The 13816-nt window shown below is 44.2% G+C and overlaps 1 protein-coding gene across 1 annotated transcript in view; it reads left to right on the forward strand.

Annotated features, from left to right (window-relative positions):
* The window catches only part of SRMS (src-related kinase lacking C-terminal regulatory tyrosine and N-terminal myristylation sites), a 70958-nt gene that overhangs the window by 47154 nt on the left and 9988 nt on the right, over positions 1–13816 (forward strand). Inside the window, exons 4-5 of the mRNA XM_069751112.1 lie at positions 11403–11541; positions 11628–11786. Of these exons, the coding sequence (XP_069607213.1) occupies positions 11403–11541; positions 11628–11786 (298 nt within the window). The remainder of the gene's footprint in view (positions 1–11402; positions 11542–11627; positions 11787–13816) is intronic.

Genomic DNA, 13816 nt, shown 5'->3' on the forward strand with positions numbered 1-13816 from the left:
GAGGATAAGTTTATCCGAGTCACCAGCCTCAGAAATCGCAGGTTAACAGGAGCTCAGATTAGAGAGCAGGTCAATGCTACACAGAGTTCTAGCAGGAGACACATCTCTACAACAACTGTTAAGAGGAGACTTTGTGCAGCAGGCCTTCATGGTAAAATAGCTGCTAGGAAACCACTGCTAAGGACAGGCAACAAGCAGAAGAGACTTGTTTGGGCACAAGGAATGGACATTAGACCAGTGGAAATCTGTGCTTTGGTCTGATGAGTCCAAATTTGAGATCTTTGGTTCCAACCACTGTGTCTTTGTGTGACGCAGAAACGGTGAACCGATGGACTCTACATGCCTGGTTCCCACCGTGAAGCATGGAGGAGGAGGTGTGATGGTGTGGGGGTGCTTTGCTGGTGACACTGTTGGGGATTTATTCAAAATTGAAGGCATACTGAACCAGCATGGCTACCACAGCATCTTGCAGCGGCATACTATTCCATCCGGTTTGCGTTTAGTTGGACCATCATTTATTTTTCAGCAGGACAATGATCCCAAACACACCTCCAGGCTGTGTAAGGGCTATTTGACCAAGAAGGAGAGTGATGGGGTGCTACGCCAGATGACCTGGCCTCCACAGTCACCAGACCTGAACCCAATCGAGATGGTTTGGGGTGAGCTGGACCGCAGAGTGAAGGCGAAAGGGCCAACAAGTGCTAAGCATCTCTGGGAACTCCTTCAAGATTGTCGGAAGACCATTCCCGGTGACTACCTGTTTAAGCTCATCAAGAGAATGCCAAGAGTGTGCAAAGCAGTCATCAAAGCAAAAGGTGGCTACTTTGAAGAACCTAGAATATAAGACATATTTTCAGTTGTTTCACACTTTTTTCTTAAGTATATAATTCCACATGTGTTAATTCATAGTTTTGATGCCTTCAGTGTGGATGTACAATTTTCATAGTCCTGAAAATACAGAAAAACCTTTAAATGAGAAAGTGTGTCCAAACTTTTGGTCTGTAATATATATATATATATATATATACACAGGTCCTTCTCAAAAAATTAGCATATAGTGTTAAATTTCATTATTTACCATAATGTAATGATTACAATTAAACTTTCATATATTATAGATTCATTATCCACCAACTGAAATTTGTCAGGTCTTTTATTGTTTTAATACTGATGATTTTGGCATACAACTCCTGATAACCCAAAAAACCTGTCTCAATAAATTAGCATATTTCACCCATCCAATCAAATAAAAGTGTTTTTTAATAACAAACCAAAAAACCATCAAATAATAATGTTCAGTTATGCACTCAATACTTGGTCGGGAATCCTTTGGCAGATATGACTGCTTCAATGCGGCGTGGCATGGAGGCAATCAGCCTGTGACACTGCTGAGATGTTATGGAGGCCCAGGATGCTTCAATAGCGGCCTTAAGCTCATCCAGAGTGTTGGGTCTTGCGTCTCTCAACTTTCTCTTCACAATATCCCACAGATTCTCTATGGGGTTCAGGTCAGGAGAGTTGGCAGGCCAATTGAGCACAGTAATACCATGGTCAGTAAACCATTTACCAGTGGTTTTGGCACTGTGAGCAGGTGCCAGGTCGTGCTGAAAAATGAAATCTTCATCTCCATAAAGCATTTCAGCCGATGGAAGCATGAAGTGCTCCAAAATCTCCTGATAGCTAGCTGCATTGACCCTGCCCTTGATGAAACACAGTGGACCAACACCAGCAGCTGACAGTGGGTACTTGACACTGGACTTCAGGCATTTTGGCATTTCCTTCTCCCCAGTCTTCCTCCAGACTCTGGCACCTTGATTTCCGAATGACATGCAAAATTTGCTTTCATCAGAAAAAAGTACTTGGGACCACTTAGCAACAGTCCAGTGCTGCTTCTCTGTAGCCCAGGTCAGGCGCCTCTGCCGCTGTTTATGGTTCAAAAGTGGCTTTACCTGGGGAATGCGGCACCTGTAGCCCATTTCCTGCACACGCCTGTGCACGGTGGCTCTGGATGTTTCCACACCAGACTCAGTCCACTGCTTCCTCAGGTTTCCCAAGGTCTGGAATCGGTCCTTCTCCACAATCTTCCTCAGGGTCCGGTCTCCTCTTCTCGTTGTACAGCGTTTTCTGCCACATTGTTTCCCTCCAACAGACTTACCATTGAGGTGCCTTGATACAGCACTCTGGGAACAGCCTATTTGTTGAGAAATTTCTTTCTGGGTCTTACCCTCTTGCTTGAGGGTGTCAATGATGGCCTTCTTGACATCTGTCAGGTCGCTAGTCTTACCCATGATGGGGGTTTTGAGTAATGAACCAGGCAGGGAGTTTATAAAAGCCTCAGGTATCTTTTGCATGTGTTTAGAGTTAATTAGTTGATTCAGAAGATTAGGGTAATAGGTCGTTTAGAGCAGGGGTCCCCAACTCCAGTCCTCAAGGCCCACCAACATGTCATGTTTTCAGGATTTCCTTAGTCTTGCCCAGGTAATAATTGCATCACCTGTGCAATGCAAAGGAAATCCTGAAAACATGACCTGTTGGTGGGCCTTGAGGACTGGAGTTGGGGACCCCTGGTTTAGAGAACATTTTCTTGATATGCTAATTTATTGAGACAGGTTTTTTGGGTTATCAGGAGTTGTATCCCAAAATCATCAGTATTAAAACAATAAAAGACCTGACAAATTTCAGTTGGTGGATAATGAATCTATAATATATGAAAGTTTAATTGTAATCATTACATTATGGTAAATAATGAAATTTAACACTATATGCTAATTTTTTGAGAAGGACCTGTATCTACAGTGGGGCAAAAAAGTATTTAGTCAGTCAGCAATAGTGCAAGTTCCACCGCTTAAAAAGATGAGAGGCGTCTGTAATTTACATCATAGGTAGACCTCAACTATGGGAGACAAACTGAGAAAAAAAAATCCAGAAAATCACATTGTCTGTTTTTTTAACATTTTATTTGCATATTATGGTGGAAAATAAGTATTTGGTCAGAAACAAAATTTCATCTCAATACTTTGTAATATATCCTTTGTTGGCAATGACAGAGGTCAAACGTTTTCTGTAAGTCTTCACAAGGTTGCCACACACTGTTGTTGGTATGTTGGCCCATTCCTCCATGCAGATCTCCTCTAGAGCAGTGATGTTTTTGGCTTTTCGCTTGGCAACACGGACTTTCTACTCCCTCCAAAGGTTTTCTATAGGGTTGAGATCTGGAGACTGGCTAGGCCACTCCAGGACCTTGAAATGCTTCTTACGAAGCCACTCCTTCGTTGCCCTGGCGGTGTGCTTTGGATCATTGTCATGTTGAAAGACCCAGCCACGTTTCATCTTCAATGCCCTTGCTGATGGAAGGAGGTTTGCACTCAAAATCTCACGATACATGGCCCCATTCATTCTTTCATGTACCCGGATCAGTCGTCCTGGCCCCTGTGCAGAGAAACAGCCCCAAAGCATGATGTTTCCACCACCATGCTTTACAGTAGGTATGGTGTTTGATGGATGCAACTCAGTATTCTTTTTCCTCCAAACACGACAAGTTGTGTTTCTACCAAACAGTTCCAGTTTGGTTTCATCAGACCATAGGACATTCTCCCAAAACTCCTCTGGATCATCCAAATGCTCTCTAGCAAACTTCAGACGGGCCCGGACATGTACTGGCTTAAGCAGTGGGACATGTCTGGCACTGCAGGATCTGAGTCCATGGTGGCGTAGTGTGTTACTTATGGTAGGCCTTGTTACATTGGTCCCAGCTCTCTGCAGTTCATTCACTAGGTCCCCCCGCGTGGTTCTGGGATTTTTGCTCACCGTTCTTGTGATCATTCTGACCCCACGGGGTGGGATTTTGCGTGGAGCCCCAGATAGAGGGAGATTATCAGTGGTCTTCTATGTCTTCCATTTTCTAATTATTGCTCCCACTGTTGATTTCTTCACTCCAAGCTGGTTGGCTATTGCAGATTCAGTCTTCCCAGCCTGGTGCAGGGCTACAATTTTGTTTCTGGTGTCCTTTGACAGCTCTTTGGTCTTCACCATAGTGGAGTTTGGAGTCAGACTGTTTGAGGGTGTGCACAGGTGTCTTTTTATACTGATAACAAGTTTAAACAGGTGCCATTACTACAGGTAATGAGTGGAGGAAAGAGGAGACTCTTAAAGAAGAAGTTACAGGTCTGTGAGAGCCAGAAATCTTGATTGTTTGTTTCTGACCAAATACTTATTTTCCACCATAATATGCAAATAAAATGTTAAAAAAACAGACAATGTGATTTTCTGGATTTTTTTTTCTCAGTTTGTCTCCCATAGTTGAGGTCTACCTATGATGTAAATTACAGACGCCTCTCATCTTTTTAAGTGGTGGAACTTGCACTATTGCTGACTGACTAAATACTTTTTTGCCCCACTGTATATATATAATTGTCTAAGGGTTTTTCCGTCTGTCTGTCTGTCTGTCTGTCCTGGAAATCCCGGCTCTCTGATTGGTCGAGGCCGACAGGCCTCGACCAATCAGAAACCGGCACAGCATCGACGTAGAAATCCCGCGTCTCTGATTGGCCGAGGCCGCCAGGCCTCGACCAATCAGCAACGGGCACAGCGACGATGATGTCATAAAGGACGTAGAAATCCCGCGTCTGATTGGTCGAGGCCGCTAGGCCTCGACCAATCAGCAACGGGCACAGCGACGATGATGTCATAAAGGACGTAGACATCTCACGTTTCTGATTCAGCGACGGGCACAGTATCGATGTAGATGTCATAATGGTTGCCATGGCGACGATGATGTCATAAAGGTTGCCTCGACCAATCAGCGACGGACACAGTGTGCCGCGAATTCTGGAATCATCATTGTCCATATATTACGGGGACATGCATATTCTAGAATACCCGATGCGTTAGAATCGGGCCACAGTCTAGTATCTATATAATTGTCTAAGGGTTTTTCCGTCTGTCTGTCTGTCCTGGAAATCCCGGCTCTCTGATTGGTCGAGGCCTGGCGGCCTCGACCAATCAGAGACCGGCACAGCATCGACGTAGAAATCCCGCGTCTCTGATTGGTCGAGGCCGCCAGGCCTCGACCAATCAGCAACGGGCACAGCGACGATGATGTCATAAAGGACGTAGACATCTCACGTTTCTGATTCAGCGACGGGCACAGTATCGACGTAGATGTCATAAAGGTTGCCTCGACCAATCAGCGACGGGCACAGTCTGCTGCGAATTCTGGAATCATCATTGTCCATATACTACGGGGACATGCATATTCTAGAATACCCGATGCGTTAGAATCGGGCCACAATCTAGTCTATATATATAATTGTCTAAGGGTTTCTCTGTCTGTCTGTCCTGGAAATCCCGCGTCTCTGATTGGTCGAGGCCGCTAGGCCTCGACCAATCAGCGACGGGCACAGCATGGCGACGATGATGTCATAAAGGTTGCCTCGACCAATCAGCGACGGGCACAGTATCGACGTAGATGTCATAATGGTTGCCATAGCGACGATGATGTCATAAAGGTTGCCTCGACCAATCAGCGACGGGCACAGTCTGCCGCGAATTCTGGAATCATCATTGTTCATATACTACGGGGACATGCATATTCTAGAATACCCGATGCGGTAGAATCGGGCCACAATCTAGTATATATATAATTGTCTAAGGGTTTTTCCGTCTGTCTGTCTGTCTGTCCTGGATATCCCGGCTCTCTGGTCGAGGCCTGGCGGCCTCGACCAATCAATCAGCAACGGGCACAGCGACGATGATGTCATAATGGTTGCGATGGCGACGATGATGTCATAAAGGTTGCCTCGACCAATCAGCGACGGGCACAGTCTGCCGCGAATTCTGGAATCGTCATTGTCCATATACTATGGGGACATGCATATTCTAGGATACCCGATGCGTTAGAATCGGGCCACAATCTAGTGTATATATATATCTATATATATATAATTGCCTAAGGGTTTTTCCGTCTGTCTGTCTGTCTGTCTGTCTGTCCTGGAAATCCCAAGTCTCTGATTGGTCGAGGCCGCCAGGCCTCGACCAATCAGCAACGGGCACAGTATCGCCATGGCGACGATGATGTCATAAAGGTTGCCTCGACCAATCAGCGACGGGCACAGTCTGCTGCAAATTCTGGAATCATCATTGTCCATATACTACGGGGACATGCATATTCTAGAATACCCGATGATAGAATCGGGCCACAATCTAGTCTATATATATATAATTGTCTAAGGGTTTTTCCGTCTGTCTGTCTGTCTGTCTGTCTGTCTTGGAAATCCCGGCTCTCAGAGACCGGCACAGCATCGACGTAGAAATCCCGCGTCTCTGATTGGTTGAGGCCGCCAGGCCTCGACCAATCAGCAACGGGCACAGCGACGATGTCATAAAGGACGTAGAAATCCCACGTTTCTGATTCAGCGACGGGCACAGTATCGACGTAGATGTCATAATGGTTGCCATGGCGACGAAGATGTCATAAAGGTTGCCTCGACCAATCAGCGACGGGCACAGTCTGCCGCAAATTCTACATCCTATACTACGGGGACATGCATATTCTAGAATACCCGATGCGTTAGAATCGGGCCACAATCTAAATATTATATATATATATATATATATATATATATATATATATATATATATATATACATACATATACATATACATATACATATACACATACACACACACACACACACACTATATACACGGGAGAAAAAAGCGAGCACAATGGACAGCACTATAGCATACTGACCATCAGCACAGGGTGTGCCGCATATATCAGTGTAGGTGTGTTTGTCTAAGGTGCAAACAACTAATGTTCTACACATGGAAAGTCTAATATTCAGATAAGGAGGATAAGACCAGATCCAGCCTGGTAGGACAATGCCGCCATGTAAATATTCTGGGGGGGGGGGGTTTGTATTATGGTAGTTATATTTTTTTACATAGGGGCAGTATTATAGTAGTTATAGTCTTGTAAATAGGGGGCAGTGTTATAGTAGTCACATTTTTGTACATAGGGGGCATATTATAGTAGTAATATTATTGTACATAGGGCACTATTATAGTAGTTATATTCTTGTACATAGGGGCAGTATTATAGCAGTTATATTCTTGTGCATAAGGGCAGTATTGTAGTTATATTCTTGTACATAGGTGGCAGTATTATAGTAGTTATATTCTTGTACATAGGGGCAGTATTTTAGTAGTTATATTCTTGTACATAGGGAGCAGTATTATAGTAGTTATATTCTTGTACTTAGGTGGCAGTATTATAGTAGTTATATTCTTGTACATAGGGGGCAGTATTATAGTAGTTATATTCTTGTACATAGGGGGCAGTATTATAGTAGTTATATTCTTGTGCACGGTTGCTCAGTGGATAGCACTGCAGCCTTGCAGCGCTGGAGTCCTGGGTTCTAATCCCACCTTGGACAATATCTGCAAGGAGTTTGTATGTTCTCCCCGTGTTTGCGTGGGTTTCCTCCGGTTTCCTCCCACATTCCAAAGACATACTGATAGGGAATTTAGATTGTGAGCCCCATTGGGGACAGTGATAATGTGTGCAAAACTGTAAAGCGCTGCGGAATATGTTAGCGCTATATAAAAATAAAGATATTATTATTATTATTATTATTATTATTATAATAGTTATATTCTTTTACATAGGGGCAGTATTATAGCAGTTATATTCTTACAGGGGCAGTATTGTAGTTATATTCTTGTACATAGAGGCAGTATTATAGTACTGTGGGGATACGCTACCTGAGTGTGTTGGGGAACACTCGCTTAGCAGCAGCATAAACACTTCAGGCACGATATCTCACACATAACAGTCTTATTTGGTTTATTACACATCAAACCACATGAAGTACAGTCCATTGCGTTACATTTCATGAACTTATCACGACCCCCGATCCGTTCATGCAGCCGAAAGGCTTCTCTGTTGTATATTACAATTCCCCCCGTCCGGGGTTACCTTTCAGGAGTACATTGCTCAGGCTGACTTCATGTCAGACCCAGGTCCTCAACACAGACTGTCCAGGTCTACGGTCGCTAGGTGCTTTCAGGGTGACCCCACTCCTAGGAGCCTCCAACACCGACTGTCCAAGACCTACAGCACACAGGCCAGTCTGTAGTGTCCAGCCAGGACTCATGGAAGTCTGTCCACAGTTGCAGTCTCCCAAACACTCACACCATGTGCTACACACACCTACTTTTCATAGGTGTAACCACACCCAGGTACCTATCACATGGCCAGTCAGGTGAGCGTGACATCACCACAGGTCCTTCAACACAAAACCAACTTACGTGTTCAGACACGCCTCTTTGGGTGGGTTTGTAGGTGACTGGACCCACCCATCTCTCCAATCACCTGGAAGCCTTCCCAATGTAAACAAACCCCTCAGTAGTAGATCTGCTTGAGCAAAACATACCCAGGCTTCCATCACAGGGCCACCCACCTCTGGGATACATACCGCCCATTAATCACACTACCAGTCATTGTTTCATCACAAGCATGCCTCCAAGTGCATCTTGAAGTGCACACACAGCGCCCCCTGGCTGCAACCTTGGTCACTGCACCACAGTAGTTATATTCTTATACATAGGGGCAGTATTATAGTAGTTATATTCTTGTAGATAGTAGCAGTATTTTAGTAGTTATATTCTTGTACATAGGGGCAGTATTATAGTAGTTATATTCTTATACATAGGGGCAGTATTATAGTAGTTATATTCTTGTACATATGGGGCAGTATTATAGTAGTTATATTCTTGTACATAGGGGGCAGTATTATAGTAGTTATATTCTTGTACATAGGGGCAGTATTATAGTAGTTATATTCTTGTACATATGGGGCAGCATTATAGTAGTTATATTCTTGAACATAGGGGCAGTATTATCATAGTTATATTCTTGTATATAGGAGCAGTATTATAGTAGTTATATTCTTGTACATAGGGGCAGTATTATAGTAGTTATATTCTTGAACATAGGGGCAGTATTATAGTAGTTATATTCTTGTATATAGGAGCAGTATTATAGTAGTTATATTCTTGTACATAGGGGCAGTATTATAGTAGTTATATTCTTGTACATAGGAGGCAGTATTATAGTGGTTATATTCTTGTATATAGGAGCAGTATTATAGTAGTTATATTCTTGTATATAGGGGCAGTATTATAGTATTTATATTCTTGTGCATGAGGGCAGTGTTATAGTAGTTATATTCTTGTACATAGGTGGCAGTATTATAGTAGTTATATTCTTGTACATAGGGGCAGTATTATAGTAGTTATATTCTTGTATATAGGGGCAGTATTATAGTAGTTATATTCTTGCGCATAATGGCAGTATTATAATAGTTATATTCTTGTACATAGGAGCAGTATTATAGTAGTTATATTCTTGTACATCGAAGCAGTATTATAGAAGTTATTTTGTTGGCCATATGGAAAGTAGTATAATAGTTCTATTTGTGGTCAGAGATCGTTATTACAGTAGTTATAGAATTTAATGCAAAATTATTACCAGCTGGGATATAAATTATATTAATTATTTTTTTTAAAGGATAAAAGATAATATGTGACTAATTTCTGTTCTTTCTATATCAATATGCCTTTAACAAATACTGTGATTGCTGCACAGTTAATAAACTTGCACACAATGTTATCTGATTAGCTATAGAGAACACCTGCTGCCTTTACTGGATTGCAGCACCACCTAGAGGCTAAGGGTACCGTCACACAGTGGCATTTTGATCGCTACGACGGCACGATCCGTGACGCTCCAGCATCGTAACAATATCGCTCCAGCGTCGTAGACTGCTGTCACACTTTGCAATGTACGACGCTGGAGCGATAATTTCATGACGTATGTGCGATGTAGAAGCCGTTGGTTACTATGCGCACATCGTATACAATATCGTGCACACCTTTGTTACACCATGCCGCCACAGCGGGACACTAGACGACGAAAGAAAGTTTCAAACGATCTGCTACGACATACGATTCTCAGCGGGGTCCCTGATCGCAGGAGCGTGTCAGACACAGCGAGATCGCTGGAACGTCACGGATATATCGCTGGAACGTCACGAATCGTGCCGTCGTAGCGATCAAAATGCCACTGTGTGACGGTACCCTAAAGGTACCTTCACACTAAGCGACGCTGCAGCGATACCGACAACGATGTCGATCGCTGCAGCGTCGCTGTTTGGTCGCTGGAGAGCTGTCACACAGACCGCTCCCCAGCGACCAACGATGCCGGTAACCAGGGTAAACATCGGGTTACTAAGCGCAGGGCCGCGCTTAGTAACCCGATGTTTACCATGGTTACCATCGTAAAAGTAAAAAAAAAAAAACACTACATACTTACCTTCAGCTGTCTGTCCCCGGCGCTGTGCTTTCCTGCACTGACTGTGAGCACAGCGGCCGGAAAGCAGAGCGGTGACGTCACCGCTCTGCTTTCCGGCTGACCGGTGCTCACAGCCAGTGCAGGAAGCAGAGCGCCGGGGACAGACAGCTGAAGGTAAGTATGTAGTGTTTGTTTTTTTTACTTTTACGATAGTAACCAGGGTAAACATCGGGTTACTAAGTGTTTACCCTGGTTACCAGTGAAGACATCGCTGAATCGGCGTCACACACGCCGATTCAGCGATGTCTGCAGGGAGTCCAGCAACGAAATAAAGTTCTGGACTTTCTGCAGCGACCAACGACATCACAGCAGGATCCTGATCGCTGCTGCGTGTCAAACACAACGATATCGCTAGCCAGGACGCTGCAACGTCACAGATCGCTAGCGATATCGTTGTAAAGTTGTTTAGTGTGAAGGTACCTTAATTTAAAGTTACATGATTAGAGAGACTGGAAGATACATTAATTAGTAACCAGGTCCTGCTGAATCTTCCAGTGTTTAAGTAAATGTGCTCATGTAGGGGGAAGTGACTGTCCTAGCTCAGGACAATGCTGCATGTGATGGGCAAATAATGTTATGTTGTGAAGAGGAGGGAAGTACCTGACAATCTAATTTCATGTGATAATGAGCAGGGTCAACAGCAGCACAGAGTATTTCAGTAGATGTATGAGTTAGCTTTTGTGAGGGACAGAGTTATTATTGCACAAAGTATTATATATCCTAAAGCAGGGGTGTCAAACTGCATTCCTCGAGGACTGCAAACAGGTCATGTTTTCAGGATTTCCTTGTACTGCACAGGTGATAATTTAATCACCTACACAAATAATGAGTTGGTGATTAAATTATCACCTGTGCAGTACAAGGAAATCCTAAAAACATGACCTGTTTGCAGCCCTCGAGGAATGCAGTTTGACACCCCTGTCCTAAAGGGATATGGGTAACGTAGGGATATATTGACTGCTGGGCTTAGCTTCTTTTTATCCTCTAGATTGACCTCAGTGAAACCTGGGAGAGGTCACATTCCGAGTTCCAGCTGGTCCGGAAGTTGGGGCAAGGATTTTTTGGAGAAGTTTATGAAGGTATCTGGAACGACACGGTGAAAGTAGCCATAAAGACTTTCAAGCAAGGTTAGTCTTTTTGAAAAATATGGAATTCCAACAATAAGGTGAAAGTCTGGAGGTATTCTCCTTATAGGATGGTCTTCCTCTTGCAGATGACCTCAACAGAAGTGACTTCGAGAAGGAGATAAATGCTCTGAAGAATCTTTGCCACAGGAACCTCATCCAGTTGATGGCTGTGTGCTCGATAGGAGAACCTGTCTACATTGTCACTGAGCTTATGGTCAAAGGAAACCTAAATGACTACTTGAAAGGTAAGTCTACAGAATTAGGTCTTCAAGACTAACGGAGGATTATAAAACACAGATACGTAAGATCTGGTATAATCAGGAATGGACTATCCAAACTTCATTTACTGCTCAATGGCCCTATGGCAGGTAAGCTCACTTAGCTGTTCTTCGAGGTATACACAGGCACACATGGGTTAAAGTCTCTGGGTGGTTTAATGTACCATAAACCCCAAAATGGTAACAGAAAAACAGCCTTTCTGGCTCAAAAGGAAATAAAATGTTCATAAGCAATCCCGCCCAGCACTTCTGGGCCCACACAATAATAATAATAATATTAATAATCTTTATTTATATAGCGCCAACATATTCCGCAGCGCTTTACAGTTTAACAGCTTCAATCACAACAGTCATAAGTAACAATGTTAACAATACAATAATTAAAGCAACACAAAACGACCCTGCTCGTGAGAGCTTACAATCTACAATGAGGTGGGGGAGATACAAAGTACAGGTGTGTATTTACAATGATGTATTTACAATGATGGTCCAGCCATCTTCAGTGGGTGGGGGATAGATGGAAGTAGTGAATGGGCTACACAACGAATGTGATAGGCTGCTCTGAACAAATGTGTTTTGAGGGAGCGTCTAAAACTATGCAAATTGTGGATGGTCCTAATTTCTTGGGGTAGAGCATTCCAGAGGATTGGCGCAGCATGGGAGAAGTCTTGGAGTCGGGAGTGGGAGGTACGGATTAGTGCAGAGGTTAGTCGAAAGTCATTTGCAGAGCGCAGAGGTCGGTTAGGCCGATAGACAGAAATGAGGGAGGAGATGTAAGGGGGTGCCGCACTGTGGAGAGCTTTGTGGGTGAGAACAAGTACTTTGAATTGTATCCTGTAATGAATGGGCAGCCAGTGTAGCGACTGGCAAAGAGCAGACACGTTTGAGTAACGATTAGCTAGATAGACGACCCTGGCTGCTGCATTAAGGATAGATTGGAGAGGGGAAAGTCGAGTGAGAGAGAGGCCAATTAATAGAGCGTTGCAGTAGTCCAGGCGGGAGTGGATCAGGGCGACAGTGAGGGTTTTTGTTGTTTCTATAGTGAGAAAAGGGTGGATTCTAGAGATGTTCTTTAGGTGTAAGCGGCACGAGCGGGCAAGAGATTGTATATGGGAGGTGAAGGAGAGATCGGAGTCAAACATAACACCCAGACAGCGTGCCTGCTGCCGGGATGTTATTATGGTGCCACCCACGGAGAGGGAAACGTCAGGTTTAGGGAGGTTAGTAGATGGTGGGAGCAGAAGAAGTTCAGTTTTGGAGAGGTTGAGTTTCAGATAGAGAGCGGACATGATGTCGGAGACTGCGGACAGACAGTTAGTGGTGTTCTGTAGTACAGGAGTAAGGCCAGGGGATGACGTGTATAGTTGTGTGTCGTCGGCATAAAGATGGTACTGAAAACCAAATCTGCTGATGGTCTGTCCAATTGGAGCCGTGTAGAGAGAGAAGTGAAGGGGGCCAAGGACTGAGCCCTGGGGTACCCCGACAGTGAGAGGAAGAGGAGATGAAGTGGAGCCAGAGAACAGAACACTGAAGGAGCGGTCAGAAAGATAGGAGAACCAGGAGAGAGCAGTGTCCTTAATGCCAAGTGACTGGAGCCTAGAGAGTAAGAGAGGGTGGTCAACAGTGTCGAAAGCTGCAGCAAGATCGAGAAGAATGAGCAGAGAGTGGTCACCATTACATTTTGCTGTCAGAAGGTCGTTGGTCACTTTGATGAGTGCAGTTTCTGTCGAGTGTAGGGAGGGAAAGCCGGACTGTGAAGGGTCTAGGAGGGAGTGAATGGAGAGGTAACGGGTAAGGCGGGAGTAGACTAGGCGCTCCAAGGGTTTAGAGATGAAGGGGAGATTGAAGACCGGTCTGTAGTTGTTTGTGCAGGATGGCTCGGGGGTGGGTTTCTTTAGTAACGGAGTAATGATAGAGTGTTTGAAAGAGGACGGGAAAATGCCTGAGGAGAGTGAGAGATTAAAGATTGTAGTTAGGTGAGTAGTGACGACTGGAGA

This window comes from Ranitomeya imitator, chromosome 2 (genome assembly GCF_032444005.1).
Source record: "Ranitomeya imitator isolate aRanImi1 chromosome 2, aRanImi1.pri, whole genome shotgun sequence".
Lineage (NCBI taxonomy): Eukaryota > Metazoa > Chordata > Amphibia > Anura > Dendrobatidae > Ranitomeya > Ranitomeya imitator.